We start from the raw sequence: 20,761 nt of genomic DNA on the forward strand, positions 1-20,761 counted from the left end.
CTGCCACAGCCTACGTTCATCCTGTCAGGAAGGATGGTCCCAGGCAGTCCTGGGTCATTTGCTGAAAGCTAAAACATCAACAGCGAGGGCATTTCCCATTCCCTTGGACAGTCTATTCCATCGCATTTTAAAAAACAGTCAGCTCTAGAGAGTTTTCACAGATTTTTAAGTTTATTTATTTTAATCTTGTTTGAGAGAGAGACCTTTCATGTGTTGGTTCAATCGCCAGGGGTGGTCCCGGCCAAAGCCAGCAGCCCAGAATTCCATCTAGGTCTCCCATGTGGGTGACAGGGATCCAAGTACCTGAGCCATCACCTGCTGCCTCCTAGGGGTCTCATTAGCAGGAAGCTGGGTTGAAGGAGGAGCTTGAACTGGAAACAAGATGCAGGTGTCCCAAGCTGCGTGTTAACCACTATGTCAATTGCCCAGCCCACTGGCTAGCTTTTGACCTGAGGTTTGATAGGCTTGTCGGGGGGCTTTCATTACTTAAGCTGTCCACAAACCTGTATAGTTAGTCCCCTAATAGCATTGCCTCCAAGGTGTCCTCTGCCAGTTCATCTCCTGCTCATCGACTGGCCTAAGGCACAGCTTTGCCTACGTCAGCCACAAAACCCCTAACCATAAAGCAAGGAAGCACTTAATTGCTTTCCAAGTCTCTTCCACCTTTAATCTGTGATTCTCAAGGCTTATCACCAAAGCCTGTGGCGAGGATATTGACTTTATTTTGGTTTTACTTTTGAAGGCGAAAGACGTTATATGCTTGGAAGATAACCCAGAGTATTGGTTTCACTTTTGTAAAGAAAAAATGTTACCCAGCACTTTTAGGAGGAGAGGTGAGGGGCTCCCAAAGATGAATGAATAAAAGGGAAATGAACAGATGCCAGGTTAAAGTAACTCATGGGCAGCCCAGGGGACAGCCTCATGCCAAGTGACTACTGAAAGTTGGTTTATACACCAGAATTTATTAAGTGACAGTCCCAGATACCCGGAGGACTGATCTTCATGGCATACTGCATGTGCCACAGAATCCTCAATTCTCTCCTCAATCCTCCAAAGAAAGTGAAACGAATTACACTTGCCCTGCACCTATTGTTCAGAGGAGCGTATCATGTTCTGGTTTGTGATCATCTGTGCCCCTTGTTCTCTGATCCACTTGTCACAGCGGCATGCCAAAATATTATTGCTGATCTTTGGGTGTCCGGTTGTATTAGGGCTAGTGAAGCTTCTCCTTGGTTAAGGCTGAGGTCTCTGCACTAATTTCATTTTTTATAAACAAATTTTAAAAAAGATTTATTTATTTGAAAGTCAGAGTGACAGAAAAGAGGCCAAGAGAAAGATCTCCCATCTGCTGGTTCACTTCCCAAATGGTCACAATGGCCAAGGCTGGGCCAGACCAAAAGCAGGAGCCAGGAGCTTCATCTGGGTCTCCCACATGGGTGCAGAGGCCCAAGGGCTTAGGCCATCTTCTGCTGCTTTCCAGGAGCATTAGCAGGGAGCTGGATTGGAAGTGGAGTATTAGGGTCTCAAACTGGTGCCCATGTGGGTTGCCAGTGTTGCAGGTGTTGACTTCACCTGCTAAGCCACAGCACCAGCCCCCCTCATTCCATTTTATAAAACCCTTTTATCTCTTCCCTGTCCAAGTTCAAGCCTTGCTACTGCTGAAATTTTCTCTGCACTCTTTGGTGATCTTTCTTGATTGCAGAGGATAAGAAAAGGTAAGGGCCTCTTACATATGGGCGGTCCTATTATATAATGCTTTAAAGATTGGGTTGACCTTGGGCAAATTCCTTAACTTCTCAGACCCTATTTCCTCATAAGATGGAGATAATAACTGCTTATAAAAGTTGGGGCTTGGCTTATAATAAGCACTCAGTGGATGCTGTGTTATTATAATGGACATTATTAACCATGAGTAGTAACTATGGGGACTTAATCGAAATGGTTGATTAAGCAGAATTCACTGTTCCTTGACCTTATTCGGGAGCAGAGACTTGGAGATAGAATGGCAGGAGCAGAGAACTATCCAGAGCATGGTCCCTTTTGGTGTTACCATGGTGGCCCCAGACAGAAATGTCTCCAGCAGCCCCAGAATCCTGCAGCGTTGCAGCCCTGCTGGTCTCCGCCGTGGGCTCAGCTGGGCTAGGGGCTGCTCGCGGAGGCCTCCCTCCGAGCTCCCTGTGCTTCCCTGCCAGCTGCATGAGAAGTTTGACCGCCTCAAGAAACTGCACCAGGATGAGAAGAAGAAGCTGGAAGATAAGAAGAAGTCCCTGGATGATGAAGTGAATGCCTTCAAACAGAGAAAGACGGCGGCCGAGCTGCTCCAGTCCCAGGGTTCCCAGGCTGGAGGCTCACAGACTCTGAAAAGAGACAAAGAGAAGAAAAAGTAAGTATCAGGCTGCCCTGGACTGGTGGCTTCTTTCTCCTCCTGCTCATCCCCCTCTGAGCAGGACTCGGAAGCTGAGGGCTGGTGACCCGCGGGGAACCATGGGGCTGTTCAGCTAGGCTGGGTGCTGGTCTCAGTGTCCCTGTGCGACCTTGCTTCCCTGGGCTTGGGGAGCCGAGATGAGACGAGGCCGAGCCTCTCCCCTCAGCCTGCTTAGGAAAACCCTGCAAACTCGAGGGAGACGACAGCCGAAGGGCAAAGAGGAAAAGCAGAGGCCCTCAGAGAGCAGAAGGCAAGGAGCAATGAGAAGACCAAAGTTCTGAGAAAGAGAGACACAAAGAAGAATCCTCTAACGGCAGAGGAAGATATGGTGGTTTTGTAGAAGGCGCCGGGGCACCCCCTTCCTCCCCTCACGCGGCCCCACAGGAGGGAATGGATGTGACTTACAGGCCTCCATGCTGTGTCTGTAGTCCAGCCCTGTCCACCTCAGCTGCAGCCAGAGCGCGTAACGCCTGCCACTGGAGGCTGCAGCCCAGGGCTGAGTTCCCTCCCCTTTGCTAGCCCTCCCTGCTGGCTGCTTAATTGCACCCAGTCTAGGGTCCTAAGAACATAGTGGGGAGCCTTCAGATGCCAGTGTGCTCTGTGCGCCCCCACCCTCAGTCCCAGAAATGATTTAAAAACCATCCTATCTCTCCCAGTATGTGGTAAGGCCAGGGTATCATGGGCTTCTCGTGGTCAGCATGTGGGTCAGTCATACTGGCCTGGCCCCGCTCTCTGCCTGCTGAAGTGGCCCTGTTCCTCATGCCAGAACCAAAAAAGAGAAAAACATTTGTGATGGTGCCTAAAGCACGCCAAGCACGTGTCCAGCAGCCCTGTTGTGTTCTGTAGTTGCTTGGGCAGTGTAACTTGCGGGGCTCCCAGATGGACCAGTTAGCAGTGTCCTTACTTAGAGGGTCCTAGGAGACCTGAAAGATGTCCAGGGTCATGACCTTCTATTTTTAGGCACTTGTTCCTGCATTCAACTATTGGATATTTTCTAGAAGGAAGAATCATCTTTCCTCTGTGCCTAGCTTATCACTTAGGAATAACACGGTGACTTTCGTGTAGCAGTGAAATATTTCATATTTGAAGGCTATCACTTTTGCAGTCTGATGATTCCTCATTCATAGGTGTCACTTGAACATTTTTTTACCCATTAGTCAAGATATTTATTACTGAGTGTTAACACTGTATAAGGGTCTGTTTCAAAAGATTGTGAAGAAATGAAATTAAAAGATAAATTTATTTTGGTCCAAATTTTTAAAACAGTCTGTGCATCATTTTTCCATAATACACGTTTTCCATGACCTTTTTAAAGATCCCTGTGTGTCAAGTTCACTGATTAATTTTATTCATCTGATAATACCTTAATTTTTTTATTTCATTTTTTCACAATCTAGCTAGCTAGAAAAGAGTCTCTGGATGTACCGTATATTTACTTATCCATCATGGTGTATTAGTTGCACCAGCGGGAATAGATTCCTATCTTTAAGATCAGAAAACTCTAAATTTGTCCTGCAGCTCTACCCTGCTGCCTTGGTAGTCCTGGGGTGTTTGTTAACTCTATCCCTGGGGCAGAGTCACTGCCTGCTCACAGGGACTGGGAGATCGTGTGGTTTGTTCATATTGCACTGGCACAAAACTGTATGTGAATAATTCCCTATTGAGATGTTCCGTGAAAATTCCTCTCAGGCCAAGCTTCCCACCCATGCCTTCCTCCCAGCCCAGAAAGAAGACCCCATACAGAAAGACCCCCTTTCCTGTCCCCAGCCCTGTTTGTGGGTTGATGATGGCAAGCTTCCCCAGGTCTGTGGCACCTCACGTTAGCGGGAAGGGCCTATCCTCTTCCATCCTCCCAGATGTGTAAGTGGCCCCAGGTCTGGGCTCCTGCCAGAGTTCCATGAACAACTGGTCAACTTTTGGAAGCCCCCCCACCACCACCACCACCATTAGACCTGTGTCGCTCTGCTTACATGATGGCGGTGGTGGCAGTTTGGAGGGTAAAAATGGTGGTAGCAACGTTCCTTCTGAGAGGTGGAGGTTGGCCCTAATGCAGTCACATATTCAGGAAGGCTTTCCTTTGGGTGTCCTTAAAGAGATTAAGAACAAATAACAGTGTTTCAGGGGTCCCTACCAATCCACCCTCCCCTCCTCCCCTACCTGCTACCCCTAATCTCCTTTGACTTCTAACTCTTCATTGTTTGCGTCAACTCATAATATTTGATTTCCCCTCATGCTCACCCCATCTTCATCAGCTCTTACTGTTTTACAGTTAACTCTGCTGTTTGCTGCATGCTGCATGAGGCCCAGGGTCCTGGTAAGCTTTATTAACTCTAAATAGAACTGGCCGTGACTTCTAGAACATCACTCCCCAAATCACACACACATCTAATCCTAAACGAAGTTGCCTCTTTGGGCTAGCTGGTTTCCTCTTGTGACTTACAATGTTAAGAAATAGCCTGGGGTGATTTCACGTGTGGAATGCCTGCCTGTTTGATTAAAATGGCAAGTGGGGGTGGGGGGTGGGGGAGTGCAATTTTGGGGGGGGGGGCTACTAAAACTTTTGGGTAACATAGGCAGATCCTGCAATCGATATTTGAGGCTTAAATTTGGGCAGTTGTTTTTTTCTTAAAGAGCCATAACCCTTACTTTCAAAAAAAGGAATTAAACTGTAGTGATGAGAGAAACAGCTGAGTTTACAAGTCATGTCCCTCAGTGTTACAGTCCATGTTGACCCCCCCCCACCCAGGTTTTGGGAATGTCCAGAGCCAACAGGAACTAGCTTCCTTCTCAGTTTCCCTCTGGTGGCTGTTTCTTATCTGAGAGCTTCTCAAATTTCCTTTGGCTGTGTGCCCCACCCCACCCCCCCCAAGCCATAATAGAAATAGAGGGAAAGAAGTGAAGAGACCCCAGATATTATAGAGAATCCCTTACATTTAAGTGTGTAAGTTCCAGTTTCAGGAAAGCCTCTGACAAGGACATTAGGCAGGTGGTCTTTGTGAGAAGTTCATAAAGCAGTCCCTGGCGTCACATAATTCATAGTGAGACTGAGAGCAGTGCATAAGCACCGTCTGTCTACTGGACTCAAAGAGTGGAGGAAGAGGAAATATGCGTTTTTAAAAGATTTTTATTTATTTAAGAGGTAGAGTTACAGAGAGAGGGAAAGACAGAGAGAGAGGTCTCCCATTTGCTGGTTCACTCTCCGAATGGCTGCAATGGCCAGAGCTGCACCAATCAGGAGCCAGGAGCCAGGAGCTTCTTCTGGGTCTCCCATGTGGGTGCAGGGTTCCAAGGACTTAGGCCATCTTCTACTGCTTTCCCAGGCCATAGCAGAGAGCTGGATGAGAAGTGGAACAGCCGGAACTAGAACCGGCGCCCATATAGGATGCCGGCACTGCAGGCAGCAGCCCCCCCCCCCTTTTAATTCTTTATATTTATTTGAAAGTCAGAGTGATGAATAGAGAGAGAGGAAGAGAGAAAGATCTTCCGTTCCCTGGTTCACTCCCCAAATAGCCACAGTCAAGTGCAAGCCAGGCCGAAGCCCAGAATCAGGAACTCCATCCTGTTCTCCCATATGGAGAACTCGTTCCCAAGCACTCGTTCCATTTCCCACTGCCTTCCCAGGTGCATTAGCAGGGAGCTGGATTGGAAGCAGGGTGACTAGGACTAAACGCTGTGCTCATATGGGATGCAGGTGTTAGCAAGTGGTGGCTTAACCTGCTGGGCCACACTGTGGGCCCCAGCTCCTGCCTCCCCATTTTCAGTGGGCAGAGCAGAGAAAATGTGCTCTGCTAAATTAGATCACAGTTCATTTGGGTTGCCATGTACATTGCTTGGCACGGTTCTATTCTGGTTTCCCCAAGTAAATTTAATGGCCATTCCCAAAATGAGTTCTGGCAAAACTGTAATGAAAGCCACACTTGATAAATGAGAGGCAGTTGGTGAACAGGTGGGCCAGCCAACAGCTGACCCCAAGTAAGTTGGTGTAGGCTTCTCCCTAGCAGACCCATCAGTCAGTCAGAGGAGGCCTTGGCTCCCCAGGATCTGCAGCAAAGGCCAGCATCTCCTCCCAGGGCTGGATCACCAAGGCCACCTAGCGAGCAGCCGGAGTGAGGCTTACTGTTCCTCTCTGGTTTGAAAGTTCCTGGGGCACTCCTAGTAGTGGTCTCCGGTGGTAAGAAGTTCCTTTGGGACCAGTACACAGTGGCAGATACTATCTCCCAGTGCTTAGTGACCCTTTGGGGGGTGCATAGTATGTGGACAGTATCCACACGTTAAACGTGCCAGCTTTTCCATTCAGCCTAGGACCTAGACCAGTGCAGAGTTTCTTAGGTTACTCTTTCCCTGGAGACTAAGTCAAAGAATCAGATAAGAGATGAGCCGTCCTTTAGCATTTTGTTACTTTTTCAGAGGGTTGTGCTGTGTGATATCCCAGTTTGTCCTCGCAGTAGTTCTGTGAGGTAGGAGAAGGAAGTACAGCAGGCATTTGGCAGGGGCCTGAAAATGCAGTAGTGGCAGAACTGGAACCAGAACACAGAACTCCCATGCCTGCTATAAATTGTAGTTCACCTGAGTGTGTGTGTGTGTGTGAGAGAGAGAGAGAGAGAGAGAGACATTCTCACATATGCAGATGTTTCTGTCCCCACTGTCAATACCTCAGTCTTTATTTAATGGGATAAACATATTCTTTTTTTTATTTTTTATTTTTTGACAGGCAGAGTGGACAGTGAGAGAGAGAGACAGAGAGAAAGGTCTTCCTTTTGCCATTAGTTCACCCTCCAATGGCCACCGCGGCTGGCCTGCTGCAGCCGGCGCACCGCGCTGATACCATGGCAGGAGCCAGGTACTTATCCTGGTCTCCCATGGGGTGCAGGGCCCAAGTACTTGGACCATCCTCCACTGCACTCCCTGGCCACAGCAGAGAGCTGGCCTGGAAGAGGGGCAACCGGGACAGAATCCGGCGCCCCAACCGGGACTAGAACCCGGTGTGCCAGCGCCGCAAGGCGGAGGATTAGCCTAGTGAGCCGCGGCGCCGGCTGGGATAAACATATTCTTGAGGTAATGAACAGAGGGTCAGATCCACGGCCAAGGAATTATTGGTGGTACTGGTGGGATGGAAAGTCTTCATTAAACAGCTCTGACCTTGGCCGTGATGCTCTGTGACAAGTTAGATGACTTCTGTGTGTTTCTCAGTCTATTCATATGGGAAACAGGGATCAATACTGCTTGTCCTATTTATGTCACACAATAAAGTTAAGGAGGGAGGTCAAAGCGCTATGCAAATATAACCAATAATTGGTATTTTCATAGTTCATGTTGTTGGGTAACTGTGGCCTGGACCCAAGGGTAGGACCTAGCAAGCATCCACACACACTTCCCAGGCAAGCCTTGGCCCAGCTGAGCAGTTAACTGGCAACGGCTGCTCCAAAGGCTAACCGAGGTGAAAAACTCAGCTTCTGCTGTTTTCTGTATGGGAGAAGGAAATGCAGTGCTGAGAGCCTGCTGCCCTGGCGGGGGCCCTAAATCCACCTGGACGTTTGCTGCACGTATTCCTGCACAAGGCATCAGTCAGGACCTAGTAATGACGAAGAGAGCAAAGTCTCTTGGTAGCTGGTAATCATTATTTGACAGTTCATGCCACCAGTGCTGCCATTCAGTGTGTGGGTGTGTGGGTGTGTGAGAGAAAGCATGTTCCCAAAGCCAAGGCTAAAAGACCTTAGGACCACCTAACATAACTATCCTCTGGTTTGTTCCTTGTGTGTTGTCACTTAAATGATTTGCTTCTGACCCTTGTTGGTTTTGTTTTTTTTTTGTTTTTGGGTTTTGTTTTTTTTTTGTCCATGAATCCCTCCATTTATTAACCCAGCTTTTCTTTCCATTTTCAGTTTGGGCCTCCCGTAGACACCCCTTTCCTGCCAAACAGAACCGGGCCTCTCTTTTCTCTAATCCCCCTTTAACACGTCCAGGGGATACAACCTGTGCCCCCCCACCCCCACCCCCTTCCTGCCAAGGTCGCTAGAAAGCTGAGAGTCCAAGAATAGCCATCTCTCTCTCTGCACCCCAGCCATCTGCACCCCGGCCGTGCTGGGCACACTGTAATGTGTTCCAGGGGCTCACCCACTCCTCTTCCCCACAAGTTTCCCTGTGTTTCCTGGAGTGGGTTGCAGCCACCATGGCTGGTTACACACTGGTCAGCACAGCTTTGCCAAATCTCTGGCACCCCAGACACTGGTCTCACCTGGCCTACCCCATTCCTGCCCCCAAGAAGCCACAGCCCCTTCAAAGAGGGCTCCAACAGGAGATTCTTTGGGGGGCACAGAGAGGCTTCTCCTTCTGGTCACTTAACTCAGCCCTTTCTGCTTTTCATTCACTCAGAGTCCCTGTGCACTAGCTGTGTTCAAAATTGGCAAAAGGGTTAAGGACCCCAAGCCCTTCCTGTGAGCCACAATTGCTGGGGAACAAAAGCGTCCCTCCTCTAACTCCGGGTGCCTCCCAGTGCAGAAGGGAGAATCAACGGGAATACCCGCAGGGTGCCCCTGACGTGGCTTGGGCTCCTCTCGCTTAACTGGCAAAAGGGACAGAGGAAGAAGCATTTGGGGTTTGCGCTGATACGTCTTCTAGTCCATTTGGTGAATGTGGTGATGATTTTGAAGACACATTTTGGGCATGCCCCCAGTGACAAGAGGAGAAACGACCAGCTGGACCAAGGGAAAGAAGTGCTAGGCCTTGGAAGGGCTTTAACTTTATTTCCAGTCTTGGTATTTAAAGAAAAAAAAAAATGATCCCAGCCCGTATTTTCACAGTGGCTCCCATATGGTAGTGGCTTCTTTGGGAACCCGTTTGATTTAGGGAACTTGAGGCAGAGTGGCTTTTGGTATCTGGCCAGTGACAGGATGAGAGCTGGAGGTGACCTGGCAATGACCTGTGGCTAACACGCCATCTCTCTGCCCTTCCTTTGCAGTAACCCATGGCTGTGTACCGAATAGTATTCCCTGCTACAGCTGGACTGGACTCCATTTAGCATTTTAAGCCAAGGTTCCTATTTTAACTGACAGCTTTCCTTTGGGGTGCCAGGCAGCTGGGCTCCCCAGTCCTGCCTCGCACTCCAAGCCCCACTTCTTTTTGAGTTCTGCAACTTGTTCCTGCCTCCTACTTCCACTGGCACGGACGGTGACCTCCTTTCTTTTTTTTTTTGTAAGGTTGTTTTTTGTTTTGATTTTTTTTTTTTTTTTTTGATCGCTTACTCTCAAATCACACAGGCAAACAAGGCCAGGCCAAATTTCCAGGCCTTTCTGCAAAGGGGAAGGAGTTTTTCTCTTTTCAATAATAGATCATCATGGGAAGGCAAAAATAAGCAAAAAAGTAGAAAAAATGGAAAGCAGATCAACGCACACACTTTTTTCTTGTTGGCAAAGCAAGAAGGTGGTTTTGGTAGGCATTGTTTGGCAACTCACAGATTGGTTGGTGTCTGCAGTGAAGTATGGAGGTGATAGGACCAAAGCAGAAGTAATTTCATGGGATAAGCCAAATTGGGGTGGAGCATTTTAGGAGATCATAGGCTTCAAGTAAGAAAAGAACCAACCAGCCCCAGCACCCAAAACCCCAAAACCCTTTGGCTACTCAGCCAGTAGCTCAGAGGGATGCTGAGTTGGGGCTGCCGAGTCTCCCTGAGAAAGGCTTCTGTAGCTTTGATGTTTGTGTGTCTACCTTCAGAGATTCAGGTAACCACTACTACCCTGGGTCATTATTTGCATTACAAACAGGGGCCCCTTCGTTTGCATGTGTTCACAGATGACTTGAGACTTGAGAAGCTCTAACTCCTTCCAAAGTGTTAGAGCCACACAGTCTTGGAGACGCCTTGAGATGCTAAGCACGAATTTTGTCTGAAGGGAGAAATTTTGGCCAGGAGATAAATAGAAGCCACTTAGTTCCTAAGAGAAAACTGAAGCCCAGAGAAATGAAAGCACTTACATGCCTGGGATCCTGCTGTTGTCCTGTGGCAGAAACCACACTGGATTCCAGCTCACCTTGCCTCCCAGTCCACTGTATCAGAGGATGCAGGCAGTCTCTCTAGACTCGTGTATGTTCCTGGGGACAAGCCTTTTGATGCTCAGCGAAACTGTGTAGTCAGTCTTAGAGGATCCTTGAAGTTTTCTCCCCACAGAAAACCATCCTGGGAGGAGGGGTGTGAGGTGGCAGTGGGCAAGTTGAAGGCCCCTGGGCAGCTTCTTAGCCTCACGCTGTTGCCAACAGGGGCATGAGTGGGTCACCTTGGTGCCAGGGTTGGAACAGGGCGAGTGGACGCATAACAGGTGCTCTGGGTGAGCCTTGTGAATCAGGGAAGATGGGGAACGAAAACTCGAACCTGTGGGTGAAGATAGGCCTTTCTAAGGCTGGGCGAGCGTGAAAAGGCTGTTTACTTCTGGTGAAACAAAACCAGTCATTAGAAATGGTCTGTGCTTTCATTTGCCCAGAAAGGAATGGAATGGAATGGCTTCACACACACAAACACACACACACACACACACACACACCCTTTATTTTCATGAAGCCAGCAAGTGTGCTTTCCCAATGCAGATCACTTTGTTTTTTTTTTTTTTTTTTCTTTTATTCCTTTGGCCTTCACCTGCGGCTGTTAATATGTGCTTGTTTTTTTTTTTGTTTTTTTTTTTTTTTTTGTTTTTTCATTAAAACAAAAAGCTACAGACTGGTGTGTGGTGTTCTTCAAAGCTCCTCGGCAGATTTCCCCCTGGTGATGGCCCACGGGTGACCCCGTTTCCTAGCCTGTCTTCTCCAAGTTGAATCTGTGCTACTTCACGCTGCCCACTCCCCTGCCCTGTCTTACTTGGAATGACTTTTTTTCTTTGGCGAATTTCATGTGTTCTTTCTCTTTCTCTCTCCCTTTCCAGCTTTTTTTAATCCTGTCTTCAGCCGCTGCACTAAGTCTAAAGGAGAAGACTGCCATGATAGAAGAGTTAGGGTTCCATATTGTCTCAAACCAGAAAGCAACCCATTCCCCCTGCCCTCAAACTGCGCGCACATACACACACCACTCGGCAAGTGTCCATGTGTCCCTGTGTCCAGGCAAGAAGCTCTCTTCTGACTTACATGGTATTTTAAAGGGAAATGTCTTGTCCTAAACTAACAAGGCAGGAAAAGAAGCATCAGAGCTGGAAAATGGACCAAAATGTATCCTGAGAGAGACAACTACAGGATCACTCACCCAAGTGTAAGTGACTGGGGCAGGAGACCTCAGCTGTGGGTGTGCAAGTGTTGTTCGCAAGTTTTTCTTTGAATTTTATGCCTTTCTTTTGAAACAACCATTCTCGGTTCGATGGGTTGACTATCTCCGTTCACTATTCCATGTTTCTGAATAGAGAAGAGAAAATCAAGTGACATGTCTGTCACCTTCAGCTTTCACAGAACTTCTGGAAACCCCACTGAGGGGAAAACTGGATCCACTAACACTCAGGTGGGGAAGGGAGAGAGGAGAGAGGGTTAAGCCTAGTGCGAGCAGAATTATTCCACTCAACCTCCCAAGGCCATTTGGGGTTTTGAGAGAGCTTTCTGCTCAACCTGGCACCTGGAAGGAGAGCTTTGATGTTGCTACACCTGCCTTGAATTCACTGGCTTACCTTGTATCCAAATACCATGTGAGTGTGCCCATTCCCACATATCCCTACCACCATCACCACCATTCCGCTGTCCAGTGTTTCTTGAGAGCCTCTTTGCATGTTTTCCAGAAACTATGTTCGTTTTTCCTTTCTTCTCCTTTGTTCTTTTTGCTCCAAGGTGTGACCAGTCACTGCCCTTCCAGGGCTTTCATTCTCCAGGAGAAACATCCCAGAACCAGCACTGTTTAGCTTGATACCTTTCTAATGTTCATGTCAATTTTCAATAAAACCGAAAGAAATGCTAAATGACTGTGTGATCTCATCTTAAATAATTAGGTGACGGGGCCCACTGTGGTTGCCATAGGGGGAGTGGGTGGCCGTCGCTTCCAACTGGGAGGGGCTTGGGGAAGCACCAGCAGCCCATAAAATCTTGTTCGGAGGGTGGCTGCATCTTTTTGCTTCCACCATCTGGGCCTGCAGTTGCCACCAGTATAGGGTGGGAGTGAGCAGGAAGTCCTCTACGTTTCCTTTATTAGCATGAGTTTAACTGATCAATTGAGCTAGGTCCTAGGATAATAGATGGAGAGAGTGGAACGCCAGCTCCTACAGAACACTATTCAGGTGAATTTCAATTCTGGAAGGAAAAAAACTGCACTACATGCCTTCTCACGCTTAATCCTGTGATGTAAGCATCCCCTAAATCCACGGATATGACTTCTTCATGACACGAAAAGCATTCTGTGGATATGTGTCCTGGGTCTGCAAGAGAGAGAAGGCTCCCATCCCCCCAAGCATTAAAGTGGCCAAGTGAAAGAGTGGCCATTTTTAGAATTCTGGTTGCAGGCGAGCTGAGGTTTCCTTCCCTCCGCTTCATTGGCTCAATGGCCAGATGCCGAAGACAAGACTGGTGTGCATCTCCCTTATACGGAAGCCTGGAGGCCTGTGTGGGTTCCAGAAGAAGCGACATCAGCCTGCCTTTGTGCTCTTTGCACACTAGGGGGCATCAGAGTGAGACAATACTCGCCTGTGTCAACACTGAGTTGTGGAAAAGTACAAGCTCTGCAGCCAGAAAAATGCTGCTGTGTGTTCTGGGGCAAGTTTGGTTCAGTTTGGTTTGTTTGTTTGTTTGTTTGTTTGTTTTAAAAAAAAAAAACTTCTCTAGAAAAAGAGAATACCATTGACTCCCTTGCTGGATCATTGTGAAGACTGATCTAATTAAAGACCTAGACACTTACTATTGGGATCCCTTATTAAGAATGGGGCTTTCCTTGTGCTAGGAAATACTCACTTTAGGGCTCCCTAATCTAGGGTTTCTCAGCTTAAATATCATGGTCATTTGGGACCAGATTATTCTTCCTTGTGTGGGGGCTGGCCTGTGCATTGTAGAAGATGGAACAGTGTCTCCGGCCTCTGCCCACTAAGTGTTGGTAACACACTACCCATCCCCTATGGGTGGGACAACCAAAAATGTTTCCAAAGTGTCCAGATGTCCTCTGGAGGACAAAATTGCCACATGTTGAGAACATTGCTCTAGAATAGGAGTCAGCCAACTTCCCCTGTCACAGGCTAGTTGGTAAATATTCTGGGGTTTGCAGGCCATATGAGCTCTGCATTCAACTGTTAGTATGGCATGAAAGAAAGCAGCTATAGATAATACATAAAAGGATGAATGTGAGCATGTGCCAATAAAACTTTACTTAGGAATACTGAAATCTGAAAATCAGGGTTTTCCACATATTGTGAATTATTTTTTAAGATTTATTTATTTGAAAGGCAGAGTTACAGAGGCAGAGAGACAGCGAGGTCTTCCATCTGCTGGTTCACTCCCCAAATGGCTGCAAAGGCCTGAGCTGGGCCAATCAGGAGCCAGGAGCTTCTGCCAGGTCTCCCACATGAGTGCAGGGGCCCAGGGACTCGGGCCATCCTCTACTGCTTTCCCAGGCCATAGTGGAGAGCTGGATCAGAAGTGGAGCAGCCGGGACTCCAACCAGCACCCATATGGGACACTGGCACTGCAGGCGGTGGCTTTATCTGGTACACCACAGGGCCGGCCCTCTTTTCATTTTATCGAGCATTAAAAAATATAGCCATTCTTACTGCAAGGGTCAGAAATACAAGCAGTGGGGCCAGATATGTGGGCTAGATTGGTGACCTTACCTCTCATGCATTTCAATGCTTGTTTATGCATTGTTTAGCCTAAAAGTGTCACAAGCAAGTAGCCTCTCAAATCTGAAATGAGGACCAATGGCTGCAGTTTTGACACAAGTTAGTGGGCAAAACGGGTTTGAATTTCCTAAGATTTACATTCAGGTTTGCTAGAGCATGGATGGGAGTGGCAGTGTCTTCCATTTGAAATGCCCCTGCTTAGGGAGAACCATCCTTCTGCTAAAAGGACAGCCTTCTTGCCAGGCCGATCCTTTATACTCTGGGCACTCTTTGAAACAGTTATGCATTGGGACAGTAGTACTCCCTAATGTTGTGTCACCATCACCAACCTTTGGTATCTACTTTTGTTTTTGCACTACCTCTTACTTAGCTTCAGTTTTTTTTAATTTGTATGTAACTCATAAATACATTAGGAAAAAAGTCATTCTTCCCACCGTGCCCGCACCTCTGCCCTGGACTCAATACCTATAGAAATTAAATGGTGACTGTTACATATAGGACTGGGGACGAACTCCTTATCTTTTGGACTTAATTAAATCTTTTGCATGAGATCTAGAGAGATGCTGCCCTTGGCCCCATCTTAGTAACTCAATCCTATTTACAATACTTGCTAACATCTATTCTCCATTGGAATCCATGCAGTCTCTGCGCAGGCTTCTCCCAGAGTTACACAAACTGATGACTCTGTCTGAAAAATCCTCTGATTTAAATCCTGCCTTCAAGGCTCATGCCCTATCTCTCCTTAAAGCCCTTATTTAAAAAAAAAAAAAAAAAACAACCACCTCATTTGTTTGTTTTCATTGTATTTGAATGAGAAGAGAGAGAGAGTAACCTTCCATCAGCTGGTTCATTCCCCAAATACCCACAACAGCCAGGGCAGGAGCCAGGAACTCCATTAGATCTCCCATGTGGTTGGCAGGGCCCCAAATGCTTGAGCCATCATCTGTTGCCTCTCAGGGTGCGCCGTAGCAGGAAGCTGGAATGAAAGCAGAATAGCTCAGCACCGGTGTTGTGGTACAGCAGGGTTAAACTGCCCCTCGTGATGCTAGCATTCCATAGTGGAGTGCTGGCTCAAGTTCCAGCTGCTCTGCTTCTGATCCAACTGCTTGCTAATATGCCTAGAAAGGCAGTGGATGATGGTCCTAGTACTTGGGTCCCTGTTACCCATGTGGGAGACCTGGATGGAGTTCCTGGCTCCTGACTTCGGCCTGGTCCAGTCTTGGCTGTGCAGCCATTTGGAGAATGAACCAGTAGGTGGAGATGTAGAGGATTCTCTCTCTCTTTCTCTCAATCTCTCTCTCTCTCTCTCTCATAAATACAATAAATAATTCTTAAGGATTTTATTTATTTCAGAGGTAGGGTTACAGAAAAGACAGAAAGAGGGAGAGACAGACAGAAAGGTCCTCCATCTACTGGTTCATTCTTGAAATTTTGGCAGCAACAGCCAGAGCTGGGCCAATCCAAAGCCAGGAGCCAGGAGCTTCTTCCGGGTCTCCCACGCAGGTGCTGGGGCCCAAGCACTTGGCCATCTTCTACTGCTTTCCCAGCCCATAGCAGAGAGCTGGATCGGAAGAGGAGCAGCCGGGACAAGAACCAGCGCCGTAGGGCCAGCACTGTGGTTTATTGGGTAAGGCTGCTGCCTGCAGTACCAACATCCCATATGGGCACCAGTTCGAGTCCCGGCTGCTCCACTTGCGATCCAGTTCTCTGCTATGGCCTAGGAAGGCAGTGGAAGATGGCTCAAGTCTTTGGGCCCCTGAAACCACGCAGGAGACCCAGATGAAGCTCCTGGCTCCTAGCTTCAGATCAGCACAGCTCCAACTGTTGCAGCCAATTGGGCAGTGAAACAGGGGACGGAAGACCTCTCTCTCTCTCTCTCTCTCTCTCTCTCTCTGCCTCTCCTTCTCTCTGTGTAACTCTGACTTTCAAATAAATAAATATTAAAAAAAAAAACAGTGCCATGTAGGATGCTGGCTCCACAGGTGGAGGCTTAGCCCAGTATACCACAGCACGGGTCCCATAAATAACTTTAAAAAAGGGGGGGGGCAAAATAGCTGGGATTAGAAGCAGGCACTCCTAAATGGGATGCTGTGCCAAAGGACTGCCCCTCCTTGAGGCCCTCCTTAACCCTTTCCACCTATCATGATCTCTTCCAATTTCAGACTTCGCAGTCTTGTTTAAGGGACCATCCTCCTTAAGACACGTTAAGCCCCTCCTCCATGCCACTCTGGCTGAAGGTCTTTGACTCTAAATAAATCTTACTTTATAAATCTAAAAAAAAAAAAAAAAAAGTCGGCTGGCACTGCAGCTCAATAGGCTAATCCTCCGCCTTGCAGCGCCAGCACACCGGGTTCTAGTCCCGGTCGGGGCCCCGGACTCCTCTTCCAGTCCAGCTCTCTGCTGTGGCCCAGGAATGCAGTGGAGGATGGCCCGAGTCCTTGGGACCTGCACCTGCATGGGAGACCAGGAGAAGCATCTGGCTCCTGGCTTCGGATCAGCGCAGTGCACCAGCCGCAGCAGCCATTTCAGGGGTGAACCAACAGAAGGAAGACCTTTCTCTCTGTCTCTCTCACTGTCCACTCTGCCTGTCAAAAAAAAAAAAAAAAGATTAAATTTCCTAAGAGTAGGAAGATCAGGTATAGCCCTCCAGAGGTCCCACTAAAGTGCTGACACACAGCACAACGATTAAAAAGTAGCTAGGTTTATGTTCTTCACCAATGTAGGAATCTATTTTCTTTACAAATAATTAATTTTGAAACTAAGTTACAAAAGCAGTACAAAGTATACTTACATATTCTTTTTTAAAATGTATATATAAGCCGGCGCCACGGCTCAATAGGCTAATCCTCCGCCTGCGGTGCCGGCACCCCGGGTTCTAGTCCCAGTTGGGGCACCGGATTCTGTCCCAGTTGCTCCTCTTCCAGTCCAGCTCTCTACTGTGGCCCGGGAGTGCAGTGGAGGATGGCCCAAGTGCTTGGGTCCTGCACCCGCATGGGAGACCAGGAGAAGCACCTGGTTCCTGGCTTTGGTTCAGCGCGGTGCACCAGCCGCAGTGTAGCGGCTGCAGCGTCCATTGGAGAGTGAACCAACGGCAAAAGGAAGACCTTTCTCTCTGTCTCTCTCACTGTCCACTCTGCCTGTGAAAGAAGGAAAGAAGGAAAGAAAGAAGGAAGGAAAGAAGGAACAACAGGGAGAGAAATGGAGTGAAAAAGGGAGGAGGAGAGAGCTCTCATCCATGGGTTCACTCCCGAAATACCCACAATCGCCAGGGCTGGACCAGGCCAAAACCAGGAGCCAGGAACCCCATCCTGCTCTCTCCTGTGGGTGGCAAGTGCCCAAGTACTTGATTCATCAGCTGCTGCCTCCCAGGGTGTGCAATAGCAGAAGTCCATATTAGAAGTGGAGGTGGTGCTCAAACCCAGGCACTGTGATATGGGATGGTAGTATCCCAAGCAGCGGCTTAACCCGTTGCACCACAATATCTATCCCCATTCACATACTCGACCCAGACTCATCAGTTGATAACATGTTTCCCAATTGTTCTATCATTGGTTTCATTTTGTGTGCTCTCTTGCTATATATAAATATATATTTACAAACACATGCATACATAGACATACATAATAAAGGTATTCTTTTACATAACTACAGATAATTGTCAACTCCAGTAAATTTCATGTTGTTACATTATTGAATAACACCCTTGCAGCACAGGATCTAGTCCAGGATTATGCACTGTGTCCTTTTTAGTCTCCTTTCATTTTGGAACAGCCTTTCTTTGTCTCTCACAACATTGATTTTTTTTTAAAGATGTGTACTTGAGAGGCAAAGTGTTAGATTGCGTAGGAGACAGAGCTTCCATTTGCTGGTTCCCCAAATGCCCACAACAGCCAAGGCTGCATCAAGCCAAATCCAGAAGCCATCATTTGCTGCCTTCCCAGGTGGATTAGCAGGAAGCTGGATCAGAAGCAGAGTAACTGAGACCTGAACCTGTACTTTCATATGGGATGTGGGCATTACAAGCAGCAACTCAACCTGCTGCACCACAACACCTGCCCCTCATGACAGTTTTGAGACCTTATTTTATTTTATTTTATTTTAAAAAGACATGGGGCCAGTGCTGTGGCGCAGCGGGTAAACGCCCTGACCTGAAGCGCCGGCATCCCATATGGGCACCGGTTCAAGACCCGGCTGCTCCACTTCTGATCCAGCTCTCTGCTATGGCCTGGGAAAGCAGTAGAAGATGGCCCAAGTCCTTGGGCCCCTGCACCCACGTGGGAGACCTGGAAGAAGCTCCTGGCTTCGGATCGGTGCAGCTCCGCCCGTTGCAGCCAATTGGAGGGTGAACCATCGGATGGAAGACCTCTCTCTCTCTCTGCCTCTCCCCTCTATGTAACTCCAACTTTCAAATAAATAAATAAATTTTTAAAAAAAGACATAAAAATTGGGGCCGGCACTGTGGTGTGGCAGGTGTGGTCACCACCTGCAGTGCTGGCATCCCATTTGTGTGCTGGTTCAAGTCCCAGCTGCTCCATTTCCAATCCTGTGCTCACCTATGGCCCAGAAAAGCAGTAAAGCAGTAGAAGACAGCCCAAGTCTGTGGGCCCCTGCACCCAAAGGGAGACCTGGAGGAGGCTCCTGACACCTGGCTTTGGATCAGCCCAACTCCGGCTATTGTGGCCAGTGGATGGAAGACCTCTCTCTCTGTAACTTTGCCTTTCAAATAATAAATAAGTCTTAAAAAAATTAAGACACAAAAGTTTATTTTAAAATGGGGAAAGTATCTGAATATACCTTTCTCTTGATAAGATATTCAAAAAGTCAGCACATTAAAAGATGTTCAAATTAGTCATTAGGAAAATCCTCAATGAACATTCACTGCACACCCAAGAGGTCTGCTTAAAAAATTAGGCAATAGGGGGCTGGCTCCGTGGCGCAGTAGGTTAATCCTCTGACTGCAGAGCTGGCATCCCATATGGGCACCGGTTCTGGCTCTGGCCATTGAGGCCATCTGGGTAGTGAACCAACAGAAGGAAGACCTTTCTCTCTGTCTCTCCCTCTCACTGTCTGTAACTCTACCTCTCAAATAAATAAAGAAAATCTTTTTTAAAAAAATTAGGCAATAACAAGTGGTGGGGAGTAACTGGAGACACTGAAACCTTCCAATATTACTGATGTGAAACTCATACGCTGCTGGTTTTCAATTTTGCTGAAGTCCAATTTTTTTTTTATTGCCTGTGCTTTGGAGATCATATCTAAGAAAGAATTACTAAATGAACCAGAACTTCCACTCCAAGGTATGGAAACTCTATTTTTTAAAATTTTTTAAATATTTATTTATTTGAAAGAATTACACAGAGAAGGAGAGGGAGAAAGGGAGAGAGGGAGAGAGGGAGAGAGGGAGAGAGAGAGAAAGAGGTCTTCCATCCACTGGTTCACTCCCCAGTTGGCTACAATGGCCAAAGCAGCGCTGATCTGAAAACAGGAGCCAGGAGCTTCTTCCAGGTCTCCAACATGGGTGCAGGGGCCTAAAGGCTTGGACCATCTTCTACTGCTTTCCCAGGCCATATCAGAGAGCTGGATCGGAAAAGGAGCAGCCGGGACTAGAACTGGCGCCTATATGGGATGCTGGATCCGCAGGCAGTGGCTTTACCCACTAAGCCACAGTGCCAGCCCCTGGAAACTCTATTTTTAAAAAATAGAATGTTCATATGTTAGTTAAAGATGTTGTGCAGTTTCTCTACTATATACTCATTTAGGGATTTCTCTTTCTTCCTTGGTATTAATAAACAATCTGTGTAGAAAAGCATATAAGTCCATACAAGCATATAAGTCCATAGTATTCCTCACCAAAACTTCCCCCTAGGTTATCTATTAATAATTCTTGCCCGAATTAACCTACAAAATGATAATTTTCCAACTCCAGCACTCCCTTCAGGTTTACCAGTCAGCACACAACATTATACAAGTAAAGGCCCTCCCTTCTCTGTCACTCATTATCTGATTAGTATCACTGTGGACTTATAGCTCCCTATTTTTCTCAATGGCTTAAAATTCACTGCTATCCTTAATTATTTTGGGCCTCAAATTACCCAGATTTGGCCAGTGGACGTGTCTAGTAATTTCTTTAAAATTTTTTCTTAAATTTATGGGAGGGGGAGGAGGAGGGGAGGGGAGAGGGAGGGGGAGAGGGAGAGGGAAGGGAGGGGGAGGGGAGGAGGGAGGGGAGGGGGAGGGGAAGAGGGAGGGGAAGAGGGGAGGGAGAGGGAGGGGGAGAGGAAGAGGGAGGAGAAGAGGGGGAGGGGAAGAGGGAGGAGAAGAGGGGGAGGGAGAGGGAGGGGGAGGGGAAGAGGGAGGAGGAGAGAGGGAGAGGAAGAGGGAGGGGAAGAGGGAGGGGGAGGGGGAGGAGAAGAGGGGGAGGGAGGGGGAGGGGAGGGGGAAAGGGAGAGGGAGATGTTCCCATTCACTGGTTTGCTCCCCAGATGCCCACAACAGCCAGGGCTGGGCCAGACTGAAGCCAGAAGTCAGGAAGCCAATCCAGGTCTCCCACACGGGTGGC

The 20,761-nt window shown here is 47.9% G+C and overlaps 2 protein-coding genes across 14 annotated transcripts in view; one reads left to right on the forward strand and one right to left on the reverse strand.

Annotated features, from left to right (window-relative positions):
* SEPTIN6 (septin 6) overlaps positions 1–12,342 on the forward strand; it is a 76,109-nt gene extending 63,767 nt beyond the window's left edge. For 3 of the 11 annotated variants that reach the window (XM_070067094.2, XM_089324722.1, XM_070067096.2), the window contains exons 9-11: positions 2,193–2,383; positions 4,678–4,739; positions 11,332–12,342. In XM_070067094.2, the coding sequence (XP_069923195.1) occupies positions 2,193–2,383; positions 4,678–4,739; positions 11,332–11,525 (447 nt within the window). In that variant the 3' untranslated portion in view covers positions 11,526–12,342. Of the gene's footprint in view, positions 1–2,192; positions 2,384–4,677; positions 4,740–9,383; positions 11,130–11,331 lie in introns of those variants that run through there. The other 8 variants (XM_008272932.5, XM_089324724.1, XM_008272931.5 and 5 more) reach the window with 6 other exon arrangements.
* Positions 1–20,761, reverse strand: part of LOC100357610 (protein PBDC1) — a 453,980-nt gene that overhangs the window by 419,306 nt on the left and 13,913 nt on the right. The window lies entirely within an intron of this gene.

Source organism: Oryctolagus cuniculus, chromosome X, assembly GCF_051225735.1.
Source record: "Oryctolagus cuniculus isolate XC-2025 breed Fujian yellow rabbit chromosome X, ASM5122573v1, whole genome shotgun sequence".
Classification (NCBI taxonomy): Eukaryota; Metazoa; Chordata; class Mammalia; order Lagomorpha; family Leporidae; genus Oryctolagus; species Oryctolagus cuniculus.